The 22,832-nt window shown below is 37.9% G+C and overlaps 1 protein-coding gene across 11 annotated transcripts in view; it reads right to left on the bottom strand.

Moving 5' to 3' along the window:
* Positions 1-22,832, bottom strand: part of LOC133648940 (rho guanine nucleotide exchange factor 9) — a 93,786-nt gene that overhangs the window by 54,480 nt on the left and 16,474 nt on the right. For 6 of the 11 annotated variants that reach the window (XR_009825950.1, XM_062045503.1, XM_062045502.1 and 3 more), the window contains 3 exons: positions 19,379-19,717; positions 18,503-18,629; positions 18,326-18,420 (listed from right to left, as the gene is read on the bottom strand). The exons of 3 other annotated variants lie outside the window; for them this stretch is intronic. Coding sequence is in view for 6 of the 8 variants with exons in the window: in XM_062045503.1 (XP_061901487.1) it covers positions 18,326-18,420; positions 18,503-18,629; positions 19,379-19,717 (561 nt within the window). In the remaining 2 variants the exon portion in view is untranslated. Of the gene's footprint in view, positions 1-18,325; positions 18,421-18,502; positions 18,630-19,378; positions 19,718-22,832 lie in introns of those variants that run through there. 2 more of the 11 variants (XM_062045514.1, XM_062045507.1) reach the window with 2 other exon arrangements.

The raw sequence follows: 22,832 nt of genomic DNA on the forward strand, positions 1-22,832 counted from the left end.
ACACATATGTATATATATATATATATATATATATATATATATATATATATATATATATATATATATATATATATATATATATATATATATATATATATATATATATATATACATATATATACATATACACATATGTATATATATATATATATATATACATATACACATATGTATATATATATATATATATATATATATATATATATATATATATATATATATATATATATATATATATATATATATATATATATATATATATATATATATATAGCGCGGCCCCCAGCCAAATTGTTTTACCCCAATGCGGCCCCGGAGTCAAAAAGTTTGGGGACCCCTGCTATAGGCACTAAAACAAGTCATTTTTGCAATGAAAAAGTGAGATGTGCACTAAACATCAATGATTCGACTTGTTGTCAAGTGCAACATGGATACATTCCAATCATTGATATGGGACGGTATGCTCTAAACAGGATAGAATACGTTTAACTTTGGGGGCAGGGGGGTGTAACATACTGTATTGGAAACCGTAAAATTATGTAAATATTTTGAGCAGAAATGTACAACTGTTCGTATACATCTATACTTTATGACATAAATAAAACACAAATAATGTCAATATAAAACATACAGCAGCCAATGAAGATGAAGTCTCATAAACAAGCTTTGTTGTTCTCCAGCTACACCATGTGGTTAGGTGCATCGGTTTGGCCAACAAATATAAATACGAGAAGATATGGGTACCCAATTTGGTGCTTTTATAGGCACCGATAGTCAGTACTACCAGGTATCGATTAATGGAAAATCAAACGGTGCTACATTTCAATACTTTTGTTGCTTGTGACGTCACGTCCGCTTGCAGACTATAAACCGGTTCAGAGACTTGGTGAGGAAACAATAACTCAAGCAGCACTCAGAGGGGACTCGGCCAAACTGCCTCGAGGTAATGTTGCAATTTCCCATGCCAACAGCAAGTATGCCTCATAGTAAAAATGCTCACATATAAAGTAAGGCTTCACTTTTCTTAAATGTGCTAGATTGATGCTAATTCACATTGGCTTTGCCATATACATACTTTTGATTAGCATTAGCAAATTTACATGGTGATTTTACCACCTCCAAATTTATTAATGAAAACTACATCTGAGATGCACATTACAATCAAACATCAATTGTGTAATAAGTACAATACATACAGTACAAACAATTTGTGTTTGTGTGACACTAGGATGAGACAGTCAGAGATTACAAAGAGGAACATAGCTAGGACTTGTAATCTCGCTAGAAAGATGTCTCGGCATCGAGTACTTGTCTCAAGTCCCCTGCCTGCGAGAGGCAACGATGAGAGGTGGCTGGCTATATTTTGTAGAGAACAGGAACTAACATTTTTTGATAATTGGTCCTTTTTCTGGGGCAAACCGGGCTTGCTGAGGAGGGACAACCTTCACCTTAACCGTGCAGGCGCAATCACTCTTTCTAATGGCTGTGATGATAATGTAGGGGGGGATTGAAATCGTTTATACTTCTTCCCATTACCCTTTTGAGATATATTTAATTTAATTTAATTTTCTTAATTTAATTTTCTTTCCTTTTTTTGTTGAATAATAATATTGCTATTGAGCACAAGCCTGTTCTCTGGAGATATGTATGTATATTATGTACTACATGTATGATATAGAACTGACTATGACATACTCAATAAACAACACTAAAATGTAAATGAGGAATTTTTAATCGGTTATGTTAGAATTCTCATTAATATTGATAATGTTGTTGATATTCATTTTTGTTTGACTACTTTTATTTGCTTTGTGTCATGTTTGTGTGTTCTCTCAATTACTCTGTTGATTGCTATTCTGAATGTTGCTGGGCCGGGTTTGGTTTGAAATTGGATTATTATTGTGTTAATGTATTATTTTGTTGGACTAATTAATTTAAAAGAAATAAAAATAAATATAGATTACTGTTTGAGTCACACTTGCCTAACTACACTAGAGATAGCTCAGACACAGGCATTGACAGTGCCTGTAAGCCAGGGTGAGGAGTCAGTTAAAATACAACTAACCAGCGCCAGGCTGGATAATTCCTGCACACATAGCATTTCTCGTAGAATAATACATAATACATTATGTTTTTTTCTGTAGCGACTGTGCCAGAGGTAGACATGCAAACTCCTCTACCCCGATAAGGTGACAGCTCAATTCCAAGGTGTGATCTAAATTATTTAAGGCGCGCTTCGCGAAACGTTATTAATATCAGTACTACGGATACCATAAACAAAAATGCCTCAAAACAGCCCACTACCTAAACTATGGGCTTTTTAAACATCAGATCATTGTCTCCCAAAGCGTTATTAGTGAATGAGGTAATTAGAGACAACAATCTTAATGGCATTGGTCTCAGTGAGACTTGGCAAAAAACAGATGATTTGTTTTTTGCTTAACGAGGCATCTCCTCCTAACTATACGTGTGCACATATTGCCCGTCCGCTTAAAAAGAGTGGAAGGGTCTCACTAATATCTAATGAAAACCTTAACCTTAGCCCTAACCTAAGTAATACATATATATCATATAAAGTGCTTACTATGAGGTCTGTCACACCGCTACCTCTCCATCTGGCTGTTATATATCTCCCCCTGGGCCTTATTCGGACTTTATCAGCAAATTGTCAAGAGTTTGTTGCTGATCTAGTGACGCACACAGATGATATAATTATTATGTGGGATTTTAAAGGCCTACTGAAATGATTTTTTTTTATTTAAACGGGGATAGCAGATCCATTCTATGTGTCATACTTGATCATTTCGCGATATTGCCATATTTTTGCTGAAAGGATTTAGTAGAGAACAACGACGATAAAGATTGCAACTTTTGGTATCTGATGAAAAAAGCCTTGCCCCTACCGGAAGTAGCGTGACGTAGTCAATTGAAAGGCTCCTCACATTTGCCTATTGTTTTCAACGCAGCTAGAGCGATTCGGACCGAGAAAGCGACGATTACCCCATTAATTTGAGCGAGGATGAAAGATTCGTGGATGAGGAACGTTCGAGTGAAGTACTAGAATGCAGTGCAAGACATATCTTTTTTCGCTCCGACCGTAACTTAGGTACAAGCTGGCTCATTGGATTCCACACTCTCTCCTTTTTCTATTGTGGATCACCTCGGATACTATATCCTCTTGAAAATGAGAGTCGAGAACGCGAAATGGACATTCACAGTGACTTTTATCTCCACGACAATACATCGACGAAACACTTTAGCTACGGAGCTAACGTGATAGCATCGTGCTTAACTGCATATAGAAACAAAATAAATAAATCCCTGACTGGAAGGATAGACAGAAGATCAACAATACTATTAAACCAGGGACATGTAAATACACGGTTAATGCTTTTCAGCCTGGCGGAGGTTAACAATGCTGTTGCTAACGACGCCATTGAAGCTAACTAAATATTTGTTTAATACAGTAGCATCAACGACATCTGCGGTCTCTTCCAGGGTTTCTTGTTGTTCCCATTGTGTTGAGTTTTTTTTGCCCTGATGTGGTTGTGGTTAGTGCAGCTCTTTGAGACATTTGTGATTAAGGGTTATATAAGTAAACCTCTATTGATCGATTGATTAGTGGGGCTCAACATTTGACTACTTCCTAGCTAGGCAACACACCATAGCCTATTCACTACTGTCTTCCAACGCCTTGGCATTGCAACTACATGCAGACTGTAATACAGTTGGAAAAAAAGTGTCAGAAATTTAATAAGAAAACAAGATATAAGAATTGGACAGCGCAGTTATCACAATCCACTCATTTTAATACGTTACATTGAACATTTGATTTTATTATAAATAATTAACATTTATTAACACACAAAAGTACCAACAATTGGTGCCATTGAGTCATGGCTGAGTGATATGGCAAAACAAATGATTACGATTATTTTTTTTCATGTCATCCAATCTCGATTATTATCCAGATTTTTTTTGATAATAGCAGATTGTCGCATGCAGGATTATACCGAACACAGCATCCCTACTGTTTACGACTGCAGTATCTTGTAACAAACATTTCCACCATGTTTGACTGAGGTAATATATGCGAACAACTGACAACTGTCATTTTTTTCAATACTATAATTGTGTTTACTAGAGGTGCAACGGTATAGGTAAGCCACGCTACGGTTTGTACCTGGTTTTACAGCCACGGTTTTGCTTCTTTTTTGGAACGTTTTGTGGAAGTAAACCTTTTTTTCTCTCAAAGTGAGCTTTTTTTTTTTGCTTGCCATCAATAACATTCTGCAGTAAACACAATATAATGGTGTAGAGAATACTATAAGACTTTTATTTCAAGTTAACATTTACTAAACAACACTTTCAAATGGTAAATTATTATTTGTATTATTTTATTACATGTGAACATCAGTGCTTCTCACCAGTGCTTTGGCAAACAACAAGCGATGACCCAGACTGACTCAAATTCTGTATCTTATATTGAATGAAAATACATTAAAGTGCAAACAAAAAAAATAAAGTGTCTGTCTGCAGAGTTGTTTTAGTACATGTTATATCAGAAGAGTGGAGTCTTTGCAGTCACAAACAAAAATTTGATTTTCAAATATTTAGATAAAAAATGCCTTTTTTGGTTAAAATTTGGGTGTGTTGATTCTCCCAGTCGGGACCAATACACTCAAATAGATGTTCTATGAGTGCCTGCAAGTCCGCTTCAGGGCAGAATTACTGGTGAGTGCATCAGTCAGTGAAACTAACGTCTGTCACTAAAGTCGCTGCTCTTTATAAATGTTGCGTTTCAACTTCTATGCTAGTGTTAGTCACATGTCTTTATTTTAATCTTCTGTGCTGCACTTCCAGCCTCTGTTAGGGGGAAGAGACACAACGCTGATTGAACATTCATTACGTCGTGACAAGCTTGACTTTCGCAATGGTGGAACGGGAAGTCACGCACACGTACACACACGGACACAAACACTTTCACAAAAACACACGCAAACATACACAAACACACAAAAATTCACAGACACTCACAAGATCACGGTCAATAAAGACGGGTTGCTCCGTACAGGATATTACCAAGCGTTGTTGCTTCGTTGCTGTTCAATATAGAGTATTGTGTCGTATTTATCTTTATGTTGATACGATACATTGACTATTTCAGACATAGTTGAAATAGTGATTAATCATGATTAAAAGAGACAAGAAAATGTGATTAATCCAATTAAAAATGTAAAATGTTTTTCTTTTTGTCATGTGTAATTTGCCCCAAAAAATCACTAAGTGACATGTATTATAATTCCTGAAAACAATGTGCCCTGTAATTAACTGGCAATTAGACCAGGTTATATGAAGATAGGTATAGAACGCTGGAGATGCAGTTTCATACACACAAAACGTTAAATTGGTACAAATAAAACTTTGAATCTGTGGTGGACCACTGTAAACCATAGGTAAATCCTCGGTTCATGTATACAATAATGGAAACAATAACTGATATCTACCAGATGGGTGCACAGAAATCACCAGGCTACCACTGGGCATTAAATTTACAAGAGCAGATCCCGGCCTTGTCCCGGTATTTACGCCTCTCATTGTGGGAATAATTTCATATAATGGATTTAGATTAGTTCAGTAGTCCCAACACTCCAAAACCAGTTCCCCAATCAACCACTTAATACAACTTTCTTTCTAAAACAATCTTCATGAAAGATCTAAGAGTATGTTTGAAAGAATAACACCAAAAGAAGTGCATCACTATATTTAAACCCATAAATAATTTCTACGGCACTTTCTGCATATACATTCAGATAAAAGCGAGGGCTCATGAAAGTGAGGCTTTCAGTGAATTGCAAAGAGCTGTATGTGGCATCACAGCTGAGATATGACAGCCGTTCTCAAACAAGCTTTTTTCCCTGCTCTGTGTTTATGTGTGCATGTGTGTGAGAGGCAGAGGGAGCATATTACATAAGTGTGCCCTTCCACTGTGGGCTCACTTTCCAATCTCCCTGACATTTAGACAACAAAGGTCACATCTGAAAGTCTAAATCACCAATGCTAATTTACTCATACATATACAGAAAAGAGCTAGTTTGTGATAACAGCACAAATCCTCACAATACTTCATATGACAAAACATTTCAACTAAACTACATGCACAAAACCCCAACCCTGACCTTGTTCAGACACATTTCCATTCTTGATGAACTATGACCATTTATTTTATAAAGGTTGTTTTAATATATGAGAACTTGCAAAGGACAATCAATAAGTTATTTCATAAACAATGGCTGCTGATGTGGGGCTGTATATTAAATTGCTGTCATACACATACACAATATCCATTGTCATGTGTGTCTTTGCACCTACAAAAGCTAAAATGTACAGTGATTCAGAGAGAGTCCGGCTTTGAACCAAATCAGACATGTCAATACATGATAGGGGTAGTAGCATGTCACATTCATTGGTCTGTCCTATATAATCAAAACTCTTTATGTGTCTGACTGATTGTTCAACAATGAGGTCCATTGCTTACCAAGTTAACATGGTCATCAATAAAGAATTGGCCTAATTTGAAGAAATCCTATTGGTTAAAAATCCCATGCATCAGTAAGTTTAAAAGAGACACATAGGCAGTTCAAATGATTAAGGAACACAAATGTAAATGTGTCTCGTTTACTGTCTCACTTTAAATGGTATGACTCTGAACTGTTTCATAATTAGCAGTTGCTCATACACCACATGGGTAGGCCACCTTCTCTAATTAAGGCACAACTGTGGTGCACATAGGCTCCTCAAAAAAATACTGTACATGATGGTGACTATGGTTCATGTCATCTTCAAAGAACAGAGGCATTATGCTGGTCTTTCGGGATCTTGACTGCACTCAACATATTTCCAATGAATTACACAGACACAAGCATGGAGCAAACATCAGTGTTTGCCACCAAAGATTCATTGTAGTAATTATATTGCTACTGGGAATCACTAGTTCACATTATATATCTCAGAGAAATATATGCCTATAAATGATATTAGTATTATCCATCACTACCAACATTTCCAAGACTGAAAGCAATATAAGGACTTAACTGCTTTCATTTCATGGTGTGCGATCTGTAGCCCTCTATTAAGAAAGAAACAATATTTGGCCTGATGTAAAAACTGAACCCTGCATGTCCCCTGCTCTAGGGTGGTTACAGGTCATACAGTTAAAAAAAAAATACAAATTACACTATTGACAAATTCATTACTAACAAAACGTTTAGACCACTGTGGATGCAATGGCAGGTACTGGCATATTCACTGCTCCATCTTCAATTTTAACAGCCATTAGCTGCAGTGCATGATATCTGGTTGACAGCAATGCATGTTCAAAGTTGGTTCACAAAGGCCGAAAACTACAAAATGTTTTTTTTTTTGACCAGGCTTGACATTTTGAACTATTTCAATAAGTGGCCTAAAATGGGTTAGATTATCCATAATTCTAGCCTTGGATTTTATCTTGAGTCAGTCCGTACTGACACCACAAACATTTTTAGAATGTTATACTGTGAGTAAGAAATTCAGCGCCATCAAAACTGTTCGTGGTTCGAGGGCAATTGGCCTATGGTGTCAATGTGCACCACACCCATTTTCACTTCAGTCTGCTCCAGTTCTTTTGTTCCCTTCCCATTCCCACAGCAACCACACTGATTTTCTCCTTCCTCCCGGCACTTTATGCCACAGAATGCCTGAAAAAGAAATATATACTGTGTGCATATATATATATATATATATATATATATATATATATATATATATATATATATATATATATATATATATATATATATATATATATATATATATATATATATATATATACATACATATACATATATATATATGTGTGGGAAAAATCACAAGACTATTTCATCTCTACAGGCCTGTTTCATGAGGGGTTTTCCTCAATCCTCAGGAGATTTTAATGGAAGCATTCACATACCATGGTTTATATAGGGCACAGAGCGGGTGGGTACAGGCAGGCGTGGGGGCGTGGTGATTGACTCATGTGTTACCTAGGAGGTGTTTCCTTCTGTGACGGCATGCTGATACAATTTCGCTGCGCTTGTTGAGGGATGACAAGTCTGGACGGTATATGATGAACAGTTTCTCTTTTAAGCATAAGTTGCATCTTTTGTTACCACTGCTGTAAGGTGTGCTGGATGCAAGAATTTGTCATGTTATTGAGTATTCAACATTATTGTCTTTGAGATTCCAAATGTGTTTGCTGAGTTCTGTAGTGTTCCGGAGTCTTTTGCATCTGAAAGAAGCCTTGTGATTGTTCCATCTGGTTTTGAATTCTCCCTCAGTTAATCCTACATATGTGTCGGATGTGTTAATGTCCTTGCGTGTTACCTTTGCTTGGTAAACGACTGATGGTTGTAAGCACCCCCCGTTGAGAGGGCAATCAGGTTTCTTGCGGCAGTTACAGCCTTTGTCGGTTTTGGAGTCGTTCTGCCTGGTGGTGGGCGGCTCCTTTTCAATTGCTTTATTGTGGTTTGAAATGATTTGTCGCATGTTGTTCATGCAGCTGTAGCTCAATTTAATGTTGTTCTTGTTGAATACTTTTCTTAGGGTGTTGCCTTTGGGGAAGTGTTTGTCGATCAGGGTGAGGAATTTGTGGCCAATATTAGTTGAGACGTTTTTGCTGTATGGGGGGTTGTACCAGATAATGTTGTTTCGTTTTCTGCTCCTTTTTGGTTGGTTTCCTGGCGTGGGTTCGTAGGTGAGGGTGAAGTTGTATCCGCATTCATCAAGTGCTTTTTGGTACGGGGGGGGGGGGGGGGGGGGTTGCTTTGTCGAATTCAGCTTTGCTAGATGACAGCATCGATAGTCTTTTATTAATTCTGGTAGGTATCCTTTTCGTGGTGGTGGGTGGGTGGTTGCTGTCATGGTGCACGTATTGGAGTGTTGTGTTGGGTTTCGTGAATGGTTGGTAGCTGTTATTCCTCAGGTTGAAAGTGACGTCGAGGAAGTTGACGGTTTGCTTGTTGGCGTCAATCGAAACCCAACACAACACTCCAATACGTGCACCATGACAGCTGCCGATAAAACCACAAATTTCTACAGAATGAACATACAAGAACATAACACTTTACTGGACAGAAGCATCACCAAATCATACAAAAAAGCACAACCCAACACTTTACATATATATATATATATATATATATATATATATATATATATATATATATATATATATATATATATATATATATATATATATATATATATATATATATATATATATATACACACACACACCGGCCCCCGGTCAAATATTTTTAACTCCACTAGTGTATGATTTTGAATGAATGTTTAGTGGTGGTCCGAGTTGCTGTAGGCAAATTGGTAGCCACATTTCCATCAGTCTACTCTATGGCAGCTGTGGCTACAAATGTAGCTTACCACCATCAAAGTTTGACCGTGGTGTCAATGAATGACAGGTTCTCAGTGTCACACGCTTTGAGTAACTAAAAAATAGCGCTATAAATCAAATTCATCATCATTGACTCCTTATTTTACAAAGGTAACATTCAGAATATATTATGCTCCCAGTATGTTAGTATCATTTTGTTTCATATACAATGTGTGTTTGTGTTATCAAAAACCCAGGCAGTAGGCATTTGAGGCAAAAAAAAAAGCATGACCTATTTCAAGCTCTGATTTGTGCAGGCGTGCGCTGCACTATTGCACTAGCACTACGCCAGTTATGAGTATGTTTACTAGTGTCACAACTCATTAGAGCATGTCAGCCACCTGAGGCCATGAACATTGGAAACCTGGCTGAGTTTTTGCATGCAACGTGTGTTAGAATTTTGCAGAAAGTACTTCACAGCAGTAAAGATCACCCCTTTTAAAACATCTATGAGGTCCTCTTTTATCTGACATTATGTTGTGGTGGGCAATGAACAGTTTTCTCACAATAGGTGTTTGCATCTGTTCTCATTGGTAAATTAATTTCACAGCTTTACTGTTGTCAAAAATACTGGTGTGCAATGATATTACAGTATTACCTTAATTCTTTACAGGGCAATTCACTATCGTTATTTTTATTTTTCACATAAGAAATGACGCAGTTTCATGAGGCATAAGCAACATCTATTTTGGGCTCCCTACCCTAATAAAGGGTTAATTCATTAGTATTGGGTAAAATGACATATCAGAAACTTAGCAGACTATTTTTTGTATGACAAAATAATAATAACGCTAAATAAATAAATATGTCATATCATTTTCGCACTCCCACACATCACATAGAAGCCGGTGCTCTCAAATACCTGGGGGGAGGACCACATGGGGAGAAAGCCAGTGAGGTGAGTTAGTGAAAAATAAACATTAAGGAGTTTAGAATAAGTTAACATGAGAAAAGGAACTAGAAGAGATGCAAGTGATTGTGGGCAGGATGTGGCGCTCTGAACTCAGGACAAGAAGGGGGAGGCAGAGTGAAGTGGTTGCATAATACGTGTATGTGATGGAGAGCTTTCTATGACGTTGCATGTGGTGTAGCAGGGAGCCTGGGAGGTCAGAGACAGAAAGTACAACAAAATAATGTACACAGGAAGTGTCAACTGCCAGGAAAATTCACCCCACCTTTTACTGAGGCCTACATGACACACTCTAATTACCAGAACACCTTGCAGACAATTATATTTTATCATTAATTTTAGGAGAGGGACGCTACTTAAAATAATGTGCATAATTAATTGAAACGTAAATAAAGCCAAAATGTACCCAAATCTGAATATACTGTTTAAATGTGTTCTCTCAACCATCCTGTCTTTACACATGTACTGTGTATTTTTAAAGTAATGTTAGCTTAAAGTCCACATGAATGTTTGCATTTTGTGTTTATCTAATAAAATCTGCATAAGTCTGTTTGAGCAGTTTTTAGGAAGCCAATGAAATACTTTCTATAGCAAACCTCCCTAGAGCAGTTGACTACCAACAGTTACCCTACCACTTATGATAAGTCCAAGCAGCTTGTCTGTTACATGAGATGTTGTCACAATTATAGCCCCTATTTAATTGAGTGGAAGATTTGAATAATATATAAGATACTGTCATGGCGGAAAACATCATTCCTTAATGGGATCACTGCAGGAATTACATGCATTTGCATTGTATATTTGTTTATGCTTTTATTAAACAAACATACATTGCTTTAGACAGCGGGGATGCCAGCAGTCATCAGATCAACAAACAAAGCAATGAAAAATAGCCAAAACTCTTTGGTGATGATGAAAACTTTCAAATACATTTATTTTCTGTGTAGTGCAGGGGTCGGCAACCTTTACCACTCAAAGAGCCATTTTGACAAGTTTCACAAATTAAAGAAAACAATGGGAGCCACAAAACTCTTTTGAAAATTTAAAATGAAATAACACTGCATACAAAGCTTTTTTTGCTTTGTGCTATGTTTTAACCAGGGGTCTCAGACACACGCCCCGGCCCGCACCTTGATATGAACATTTAATATTAGGGCAGCCCGCGAGTTTTAAATGAATGGCGCTAAATAGCGTCATACTTGCCAACCCTCCCAATTTTTCCGGGAGACTCCCGAATGTCAGTGGGTAATGGCACTGCTTTTAGCGCCCTCTACAGCCTGCTCTAACAGCGTACCTGTTCGGCCACATGTTGAATGCAGCTTCTGCTTGCACACGTAAGTGACAGCAAGGCATACTTGTTCAACAGCCACACAGCTTACACTGACGGTGACCGTATAAAACAACTTTAACACTCTTACGTTACAAATATGCGCCACACTGTGAACCCACACCAAAAAAGAATGACAAACACATTTCTGGAGAACATCCGCACTGTACCACAACATAAACACAACAAAACAAATACCCAGAATCCCATGCAGCCCTAACTCTTCCGGTCCACATTATATACCCCCGCTACCACCAAACCCCGCCCACCTCAACCGACGCACGGAGGGGGGTGGGGTTTGATGTGTGGGGGGTTAGGGCTGCATGGGATTCTGGGTATTTGTTGTGTTGTGTTTATGTTGTGTTACGGTGCGGATGTTCTCCAGAAATGTGTTTGTCATTCTTTTTTGGTGTGGGTTCACAGTGTGGCGCATATTTGTAACATAACAGTGTTAAAGTTGTTTTATACGTCCACCGTCAGTGTAAGGTACAGCAAGTATGCCTTGCTCCAACGTGTGCAAGTATAAGCTACATACAACATGTGGCCGGAATGGCACGCTGTTTGTACAGGCTATAGAGGACAATAACTGCAGTGCCATTAGGGCACTCCCTTAAATTAGTTGTCAAAGTGAAAATTGGAGAATATTTGCCCCGGGAGATTTCTGGGAGAAAGTGAAAATTGGAGAATATTTGCCCCGGGAGATGCACTGGGATCTGTAAGTCTCCTGGGAAAACCGGGAGGATCGGCAAGTATGCAGCTGAGCTGCATCAGAGTGGTCAAAGAGCCGCATGCGGCTCCGGAGCCACGGGTTGCCGACCCCTGGTGTAGTGCAAGTGCTCCACATGTGCACAGATCAGCATTTTTGTCACACTGTTTGGCACCCTGAGCTAGCTGAGCAATAGCAAATATTTCAAAGCAAAATGAGACAAAATACTTTTAATTATAGAAGGATTTAGTTATGTTAAAAACATTTATCAGTCATAATTATTTTGTATTAACTGCTAATTGCATTCTGCAATTAGCTTACTTCATGGTTTGAGTTCATTTGGCAAGTAAGGCAGGTGTCAGTAAGGTTATTGAAGTTCCAGTGTGTAGGGGTTTGGCCTGAGGGTGACCAGAGAGAAAGCTGAGGCAGCATCCAAAACGTCAAGTATCAAATACTTTGTGCACGGTCAATAAAATGACAAGTTTCCAGCTGAAAATATTATTAATGTATTTTGCATATCCACTTAACATGACATGTGTCACAAACTCCTCTTTATCATTAGTATTATTTTTTTGTAGTAACAATTACGTGAGGGAATACAGCACAAGAAACACACTTGTCACCATTACACCCCTCTTCTTGGAAAGCTTTTAACCATACATAGGAATAAGTAATTTGAATTGTCATTCATTAATGCATGTAAAACATGTAAGGTCAGTGGTTACTGAGCCTGGCTCACAATGCCTACTCTCATTCATCCCAAAGGTGTTTTAATTGTGTTGAAGTAAAAACATGTTCTTATGGACCTTGCTTTGTGCACTGGATCAGTCATGCTGGAACAGAAAAGGCCCTTCCACAAACTGTTCTTACAATGTTGAAACCAGGGGTAGATAAGGATTGTGGCCTCCTGATTGAAAAAAATGAGTCCAGTCCTTAATTATTTTGTCACATTCTGGGTAATTCCTCTGAAGTCAAACTGGGCTGCCATGTGCTGAAACACAGGTGCAAGTTGTTCTGCAAAAACTTGGGTCAACTTGACAGTCACAGCTTTCATCGTTAGCTGCAATGTTAGTATTCCATGCGTTATCGCTCAAGACAAAGCTATATTATTGATGTCGAAGATGAAGTGCAATAAAAGAGTTAATCTCTACTTTGGTCGGACAGGTGCTGATAGCTTATAGCAAGCAGTCTTGTTATAAGTCAGTCTGGACCCCTCCTGAGGGTCCAGCCTTAGACTGATATTTTTTTTTACTCTTCCCCCTTTCCCCAATGTCACCTTTTTCCCACCTTTTTAAGGAGCGCTGTAAGTGGCTGATCCGTTGGTGGTCCCGTCTTGTCCCCCTGTAACGTATGTCTGCTCTTAGTGGGATTGTGCCGAAAATGAAATTTCAGTTCTTATGTGTCTTGTACATGTTAAGAATGGACAATAATAAAGCTGCTGCTGTCTGTTAGCCTGAAATGCTGCACTGACTCCAATGCTACATCCTGCTGTAGTCTTTTGACATTACTCTGGTCAAAGTCTCACCAATGTAGAGATGTGTTATTGATGAGCCAGGTGTTAAAAATGAAGTATATAAAATATTTGTTCTGTCAAAATTTGATCAACTTGAGATTGACATGCTGAAGATAGCGCCATGTTTAGCCCCTTATTGTTAGCCCCATGGTGTTAGCAGTATTCGCCCTTTACATGGAAAAGGGTGTCCGGCTTAATAGATATCGTTATTGATTGCCAAAGCATAATAATAACAAATACGACAAATACTGCACTAAAATATACATAATACATAAACAAAACTTAATGTAACACTTAATTTAGGCCAAAAACATGTAGACTGTGCTGTAAAAAATCTGCAATGTAATAACGTCACAATATTTGAAGTGCGATGTAGCGAGGGACCACTGTATATGCCAGTATCTATGGAGTATCGGTACAGCAATGGGGTTATCTGTAGAATCATTAAAATTCCTGCAATACAGTTAATGTTGGACAAGAATGCCTAGCTTAAAGCTGTCTCAAAAGAAAATTATTACATAACGCATTCATCAAACCATCCATACTAACATGTCCTAAATGTCCTAATATGACATCAACATAGCCCTGTGGAAATACAAAATACAGTACGTGCTTCAACAAAGCATAAACACAAAACTAGGGACATAGACAGAGACATAGACAATCTGAAAAGGTATAGCAAATAATTACAACAAGAGTTACAGTAAAGCTGGCTATTTCAGTGAGTCAGATCAGAGAGTTACCACACAGTCCCTGGGAACATGCAGCCATATTAAATAAAAGCGAGAATAGCTTTTATAGGGAGCAAAGGAAACTCTCTCAACAGTTACATAAGAAAAAGGCCCAGAGCTTCTGTGTGTCCCAAACACACTTGCACACACACACACACGTACACGCACACACACATGCACACATTTACACACCATTACCACTTATGCATGCACCAACAATAACCCACATGAACACACCTGACAAGCACAAACCCATTTGGTAGGAGAAACAGCCCCAGGAAGCTGTGTCACAACCACCAGCTTAGATTCCATAAGTAGCACTTTATCAGAACTGTTACAGCTGGTGGCTGGAGGAAGTCACAGTGCATATACAGGTGAAACAAAAAAAAATAGAATAATCAGGCAAAAGTTCATTCATGCCAGCAATAAATGTGAAACGGATATGTGATATAAACTCATTACATGCAAAGTGAGATATGTCAAGCTTGTATTTGTTATACTCCTAATTACCCAGCCTTACAGTATTAAAAAAAACTAATATTTTGATTTCAATTTAAGGTTTTCATAGAATGTAAGCCACAATTATCAAAATGATATATAAAGAAGACTTGAAATATCCTGATTTGCTTGTTATTAGCCTATACCATATCTTAGTTTTACATTGTAAATCTAATTGCAGGAATAAACAAACCTTTGCCTAATATTGTAATTTTTTTAGTTTCCACAGTAAACTTGCACCTTGCCAGCGTAGTGGTGCTGAATGAACACCAATGATGGATTTTAGGTCACCTGCGGCTCACAGTGTAGATGCTTGCAGTGGAACAGAGGATATCCTATTCTTCAAGAATATACATTTATTGAATATTTGCCAAAGACAACACAACCAATTTAGTCATCTGAACGTTGTCAATAAAATGACTCATATAATCAATGTATATAACACATACATTATTACGATCGTGTATAATTAAGGCTGTAACTCCATAATTTAAGTACAGGAATTAGTAAATTACTGAAGAAGAAGCTGGGCAGGACATTAAAAAAAAAAAAAAAAAAAAAGGAATTAGTAAATTACCATATTATTTCGGTTTATTTGAAATAGGGACAGATACAGAAACATAGATATCTGAAACAGGCATCCAATGTATGCATCATAGTGTTTGTAGCCAAAGCTAATTTACAACACTTGTCACCAACAACAAAAACAACACAGATCTAACATCATTAAAATAGGAAAATAAAAAGAATGAGGCACATGCGTCAAAAATTGCATGCACAAGTAACACTTCCCATGACTGGACTACTCTTCACCCCAACTAACCCATGCCTGCTGACTAATGCATTCATAATTAATAGAAATGGTTGCATAATATGATTATGACCACACATACCCAGGTTGGTCTTACACTTAATCGTGTGAGATTTCCGATTTAAGTTTTAATCTGCATTAAGACCTTAATAAGTCTCTCTTTCTGACAAGTTGGCAATGGAGATTCTATCAGAGCATCAGTACCAAACCACAGCAAACTGTCCCCTCAACTGAAGAAACATGAGCAAAAGAGAGGAGAGAAAAAGAAAGGAGAGGGGGCAGTGACTGGAGGAGAAATCCATTTAAATAAAATGAAGAAGAGAGGCGTCAGCATTAGCAGTTAATCCACTGCAGTGAGAATGCTTTCTTTTTGCCTGAGGCCTCCAGGCTGAAGTAGTCATCCAAATAGAAACTGTAACACACACTGCAGTGTACCTTAAAATCCTTTGTTGAAGCTACTATCCACATATTCTGCATTATGTCAGGTAAAATGTGTAAAAATTTTTTTGGAAAATCATATTAGTGTCTCACTGTTTAAATACATTTGCAGAACTGCATGTCCCTACTCTAGGGGAAGCTACAACACAAACGTGCACATTAAAATGGAAGCATGTCTCGTTGCCTCTCTTTTTCTCTTCCACCCCCTATTCTCTCCCTCACCCACACATAGTCTCTTTTTAGCTCTCGCTTAAAAAGGCTACCTAAAGATAGAAGCAAGAAAATGAACAGGAGACAGCCAGTGTCATGGCAACAATGTGCAAGGGTTTGCAAACACTATTATACTCACTAAAGACCAAATTAATGCAGGAGTATCACAGTTTTGGAGAAACTCATGTTCAAATGTCAGAGCGAAAACCCAAGAGAGAACATAATTTCAGTGTAGCTAGCATCAAATGATCAATGTAATCCCTTAAGAAAAATGTCCCCATTGAGTGCAAAATACTGTATCGTACAATATACAAAAGGTTTTAAACACAACAATTTCCAGAACATGCACTCTTCAGTCAGGATCGGTACCAAATTAGGTACTTTTATCGTTACCAACCAAATTCTGTCGGTACTACCGGATATAGATTAAATACAAAAAATAAAATGGTAACATATTACGATACTTTTGTTGCACCTTTACAACTTTTCTAAAATTCAGCGGCATGTGTCCTGACAAAGATCAGAAGGCGGGCTCACTTTACACCAGTTTTAAAATCTCTGTATTGGCTCCCCGTGTGTTTCAGGATCGATTTTAAAGTTCTTCTTATGGTTTATAAATGTTTTTATGGTATTGGCCCTTTTTATCTTTCAGATTTGCTTTTACCCTATGAACCTTTGCGGGCCCTGAGAACCTCCGGCACTCATCTCCTAATTATTCCAAAAGTCAGGACAAAAAATCACGGGATGGCCTCTTTCCACTATTATGGCCCCTGTTTATGGAACAGCTTGCCGAAGGACCTCAGGGCTGGTAGAACGTTTTTGTTTTTCAGAGCGGCCTTAACACCCACCTTTTTGATTTACATACAGCAAGGCCCCACTTTTCCAAATGCACTACCTTGATGCTAATTTACATTGGCTGTACCAAATGCATGCTACTAATTAGTATTAGCGATTTAACTTGTCCATTTAAACACCTCCAAATTTGGTAATCAAAACTACAACTAAGATGCATGTTACAATCAAACAGCTGGTATGTAAAAAGAATAACATTTACAGTATAAACACTTTGTGGGGTGCAACAAAAGACTAGCCTGGCGCATTCAGCCTAATTGCAAAGACTACTTCCTGGCTAGGAAACACACCATAGCCTAAACATTGCCATCGCACATCTTGGAATTTACACTGCATGCACAATCTACGGTAAAATACTTACAAATAAACAATTCAAGATATAACAACTGGACAGCACAATTTGGATTACCGGTATCTAATTACCGTTAGTAGTTAAATAAAACATGAGATTTCATTATTAAAGAAATTAACATTTATTAACACATGAAAACACAAAAAAGTACCAAAGTACCTTTGAGTACCGATATCAATTTCCACACACTAGGAATTGGTACTGTATTGGTTCAAATGTGAAAGATAACTATCCCGATTTTTCAGTGATACTGAACAAATAAACCTTCTGTGTAAATCATGAGTGAAACATCCCACTAAACATCCATGATGCTCTTTTACAAATCAGAATGATCATACAGTGCATTAACCTGCATTCATCAGTCAGTAGATTCAAGATGAAATGTTTAATGTTAGTAATACATACTAGAACCCCCTCACCTCAAACACACATTCTATAGTGCTGTTTTTCTTTAACACTCAGTTAAAGAGACAGTAAAGCAATGTGCTTAATGGTGTGTTTCACTTACAATGTTGACTTGCAGTGGTTCTGACCCAGGTCGTAGCAGTCTCTTCCTTCTGCAGCTGCCCCCTCCAGATCGCAGGCGCACTGATGATGACTGACCTACATGTGTTGGAAAGGCGCAAACAGGTAAGTTGGCAACAAATAATGCAATTCAATTTAACACAGTTGTGTGATGTGATACCCGAATGAGGCAGGAGTAGAGCCAAGGTAGTGAGGGTGCTGGGGGGCAGAGGTAGGGAGTGGCACCGCTGCAGAGAAACTCTCAGTGGGGGCTCTGATGGAGACACCCCCGGAGGGCGAGACAAGGCCTAGAATATACTCAGTCAGTTAGAGTTACAGTAGGTCATATCCTACATTTCATATATAAAATATATGATGCAGCGCATATGTATGTTGACACATGCACAATAGCCTGTTGACCTAAAACTCTGCCTTATTGCTTTTTCTGTGAAGCCAAGTCAAGTCTATTTCTCATCTGCTAAATGTGGTGTATTGGTTAGTGTTGTAGTCCCTGCTGAAAAACTGTGAGAGGCAACCAGCCTTTAAGGTTCAAACAAACTTACTTTGAGTGAGGCCAATGAGAAGTAAGAGTTTATGGTAGTGACAGGGCAGAGAATTGGACATACTAAAAAACAGAGAGGAAAGAAGAGGCCACAAAGAGACAGGAAAAAGACGGGGAATGTGAGCCGGTGAAAAAGCGGAATCCAGAAATATAGCCCTGTATTTATAAATGGGGCAGAGCATGCTTGCATTGTTGCAGCTAACAGTGAGCGGTGTATAAATACTGGGTTAGTAACGGGCTGCCCTTCAGCGTCTGTAGTGTTTGATTCATTACGGCCTTGTGCTATATTTATCAGTAAGGTGGTGGCGACGATAAGTGGGACTCAGACCACCGTTTGAAATTTTCAGAAGCATCTCCAGTATACAGGACGTTTGCTATATTTACCGTATTATAATGTGTATAGAGCTGTATGTACAGGCCCACTAAAAGCAGATTTTTCAATATTCTTATCTAATGTAGTTAATATATGCACAAATAATGAATTTGACGTCTTACTCTGTGATGCAGCTCCGTGGACTGCATCTCTCTACAAACACTGGTTTCAATGACAGAGCAAGGCCTGGGACGAGCAGTCATCCATCTAAGCCCCGGTGAGTGTTGCATGGTGGGATTAGGTCTGTGCTTCCGTCGGCATAGTGAGCCAAACTCACTATAATGGTTGAGGAGATCTTGGTCTGGGTTTGGTCTCTGCAGATCCAATACAGCTGATGCCGGCCGGGGACGAGGGCGCAGTAGCTTCTGGGGCACAGAGGTCTTCTCTGTGCTAGAGAGGGGCAATGCTGGGCCTGGCAGTCTTACACTGCTGCCTGTCTGGTTTGCAATCTGCTCACACAGCTGGGATTGGCAAACATTCTCAGAGGCTTGGCACAATAATAAACACTCATTGGACACAATAATAGGTACACATGTACCTGAAATCGAATGAGAACTACAGCATTCTAAGAGTATACTTGGCTTTGATTGATACTGAGAGGTATTGTTTTAAAAATAAGCGTTTCACTAAATTTTTAATTCAAAGTATGGGGGAGATTAGTATTGATCATCAATCAGTATCAATTATTATTTAATCAAACTTTATCTTACATGGTAGAAAATATTGAAGAAAATGTGTTTTTCATTATTTCAAGAAATATATATATACAATAACTATACAATAAATATAAGTATACAATTTTAATAAAACACAATGGCAGACAAAGACACTCAAGCCCAACTCTTTACACTACATATGAATACCACATAATGTACAACATGTGGGTGTCTTTTGTTCTAGTTTAACAATAACATTATTTTTCACAACAGCTCTCTGAAAAAGCATTGTTTATTATCCTTGACGGGATTATTTAACAGCATGCAGAAGGGCTGCAATGACAAATTGATTCATACAATTAAAAAAGCATTGATTTATACTATGCTATTTGATTAATCTTTTAATGAGTGTAACTAATAAAAATTTACCAAATCTGGACAAAATGGAGCGGCAGAAACATAGTTTCCGCAGGGCCGCTGAAAAAGAGCACACAAGTTTTTGTTGTTATATTTTTTTTGCATTGAGGTTAAAAGTGCGTTTATCCGATGACTCGATTAATTAAACAAACAAATTGACAGATGACTCGATAAGATAAATAATTGATAGCTTGCAGAAGTCTTAGGCCATTACTAGCTGTGTTTTCCCAACAGTCACTGACATACAGTTAGCGGCTTTAAAAAAAAAATATGAATTCCGATTTTCACAAGACTTCGCCATTGTCAGGTGTTGAATAAACCATTAATAACAACATTACAGTTAGTGAGGATCAGGCTGAGGGCAGAGGTACTGTATTCATTGACACTATTCCATCAATTTAGCCCTCCAGCCCTAAGAACCATATTGTAATGTACTTCCGGTCTGTTTGATATCCTCTATGAGCCACACGGAATTATGGAATTTTTATTGCATTATTATTTGATCGCAGGTGTATCTAACATTATAGCAAATGAGTGCATTACCTGTTTGAGGATGTGAAAGAATCCAATTTGATTTGATCGCTTCAATTTGACACAAGCTCATATTTACTAATGCAATGTAAGAACAGGAGCAAACACAATAGGTGGAAATGCCTTTTAAAACATGTCATACAAGAGAAAAATACACTTGCAAATTCTACCAAGGAAAACAAATATAGATTTTAATGGCAGCACATGTCAACTTAACTATCATTGGCGTGCACTTTCCAAAACAGTTTTTAACACCACGCTCGCATTAACAAATATATTCTACAGTAGTGATGACTATAATGAGCTCATAAATACAGTAAACACAGAACTAAACATAGTAAAAAAAAATGGATGGACGCAAATAAATTATCTTTGAATATAAATAAAACTAAGATAGTGATGTTTGGAAATCGCAACATAACGTCTGAACAGAAAATAAGTATTGATGGTACCCAAATTGAAATCGTAAATGAGAATACATTTTTGGGAGTAATAATTGATGATAAACTATCATGGAAACCTCATGTCAGACACATTAAAACAAAAATCTCCAAAAGTCTCTCAATTATAAACAAAGCAAAACTATACCTCAATGAAAATGCACTCCGTACTCTATACTGCACCTTGGTACTCCCATACCTTACATACTGTGTTGAAGTATGGGGGAATACTAACCACAACACAATTCATCCTCTGATCATATTACAGAAAAGAGCAGTGCGGATCATTCACAACGTTGGTTATTTAGAACATACTCATAATTTGTTTATGCAATAAAAGTAGCTCAAATTTGATGACCTTGTTAAATATAATACATTAATAATCTTATATAAAGCATTTAACAAATTATTGCAGACTAATCTACAACGTTTTTTTATAAGACGAGTGCAGGCTTGAGAGGCTTTGGAAATTTCTTATTGCAGAGAGCTCAAACCACTCGTAAACGTTTTTGTGTGTCTGTATGCGGAGTAAAACTATAGAACAAACTGGACTTACAACACAAGCAATGCCAAACTATTAATCGATTTAAACTACAAACCCCGTTTCCATGTGAGTTGGGAAATTGTGTTAGATGTAAATATAAACGGAATACAATAATTTGCAAATCCTTTTCAACCCATATTCAATTGAATGCACTACAAAGACAAGATATTTGATGTTCAAACTCATAAACTTTATTGTTTTTTGCAAATAATAATTAACTTAGAATTTCATGGCTGCAACACGTGCCAAAGTAGTTGGGAAAGTGCATGTTCACCACTTTGTTACATGGCCTTTCCTTTTAACAACACTCAGTAAACGTTTGGGAACTGAGGAGACACATTTTTAAAATTTCTCAGGTGGAATTCTTTCCCATTCTTGCTTGATGTACAGCTTAAGTTGTTCAACAGTCAGGGGTATTTTAGGCTTCATAATGCGCCACACCTTTTCAATGGGAGACAGGTCTGGACTACAGGCAGGCCAGTCTAGTACCCGCACTCTTTTACTATGAAGCCACGTTGATGTAACACGTGGCTTGCATTGTCTTGCTGAAATAAACAGGGGCGTCCGTGGTAACGTTGCTTGGATGGCAACATATGTTGCTCCAAAACCTGTATGTACCTTTCAGCATTAATGGCGCCTTCACAGATGTGTAAGTTACCCATGTTTTGGGCACTAATACACCCCCATACCATCACAGATGCTGGCTTTTCAACTTTGCGCCTATAACAATCCGGATGGTTCTTTTCCTCTTTGGTCCGGAGGACACAACGTCCACAGTTTCCAAAAACAATTTGAAATGTGGACTCGTCAGACCACAGAACACTTTTCCACTACGTATCAGTCCATCTTAGATGAGCTCAGGCCCAGCGAAGCTGACGGCGTTTCTGGGTGTTGTTGATAAACGGTTTTCGCCTTGCATAAGAGAGTTTTAACTTGCACTTACAGATGTAGCGACCAACTGTAGTTACTGACAGTGGGTTTCTGAAGT

This window comes from Entelurus aequoreus, linkage group LG04 (genome assembly GCF_033978785.1).
Source record: "Entelurus aequoreus isolate RoL-2023_Sb linkage group LG04, RoL_Eaeq_v1.1, whole genome shotgun sequence".
NCBI classification, from domain to species: domain Eukaryota; kingdom Metazoa; phylum Chordata; class Actinopteri; order Syngnathiformes; family Syngnathidae; genus Entelurus; species Entelurus aequoreus.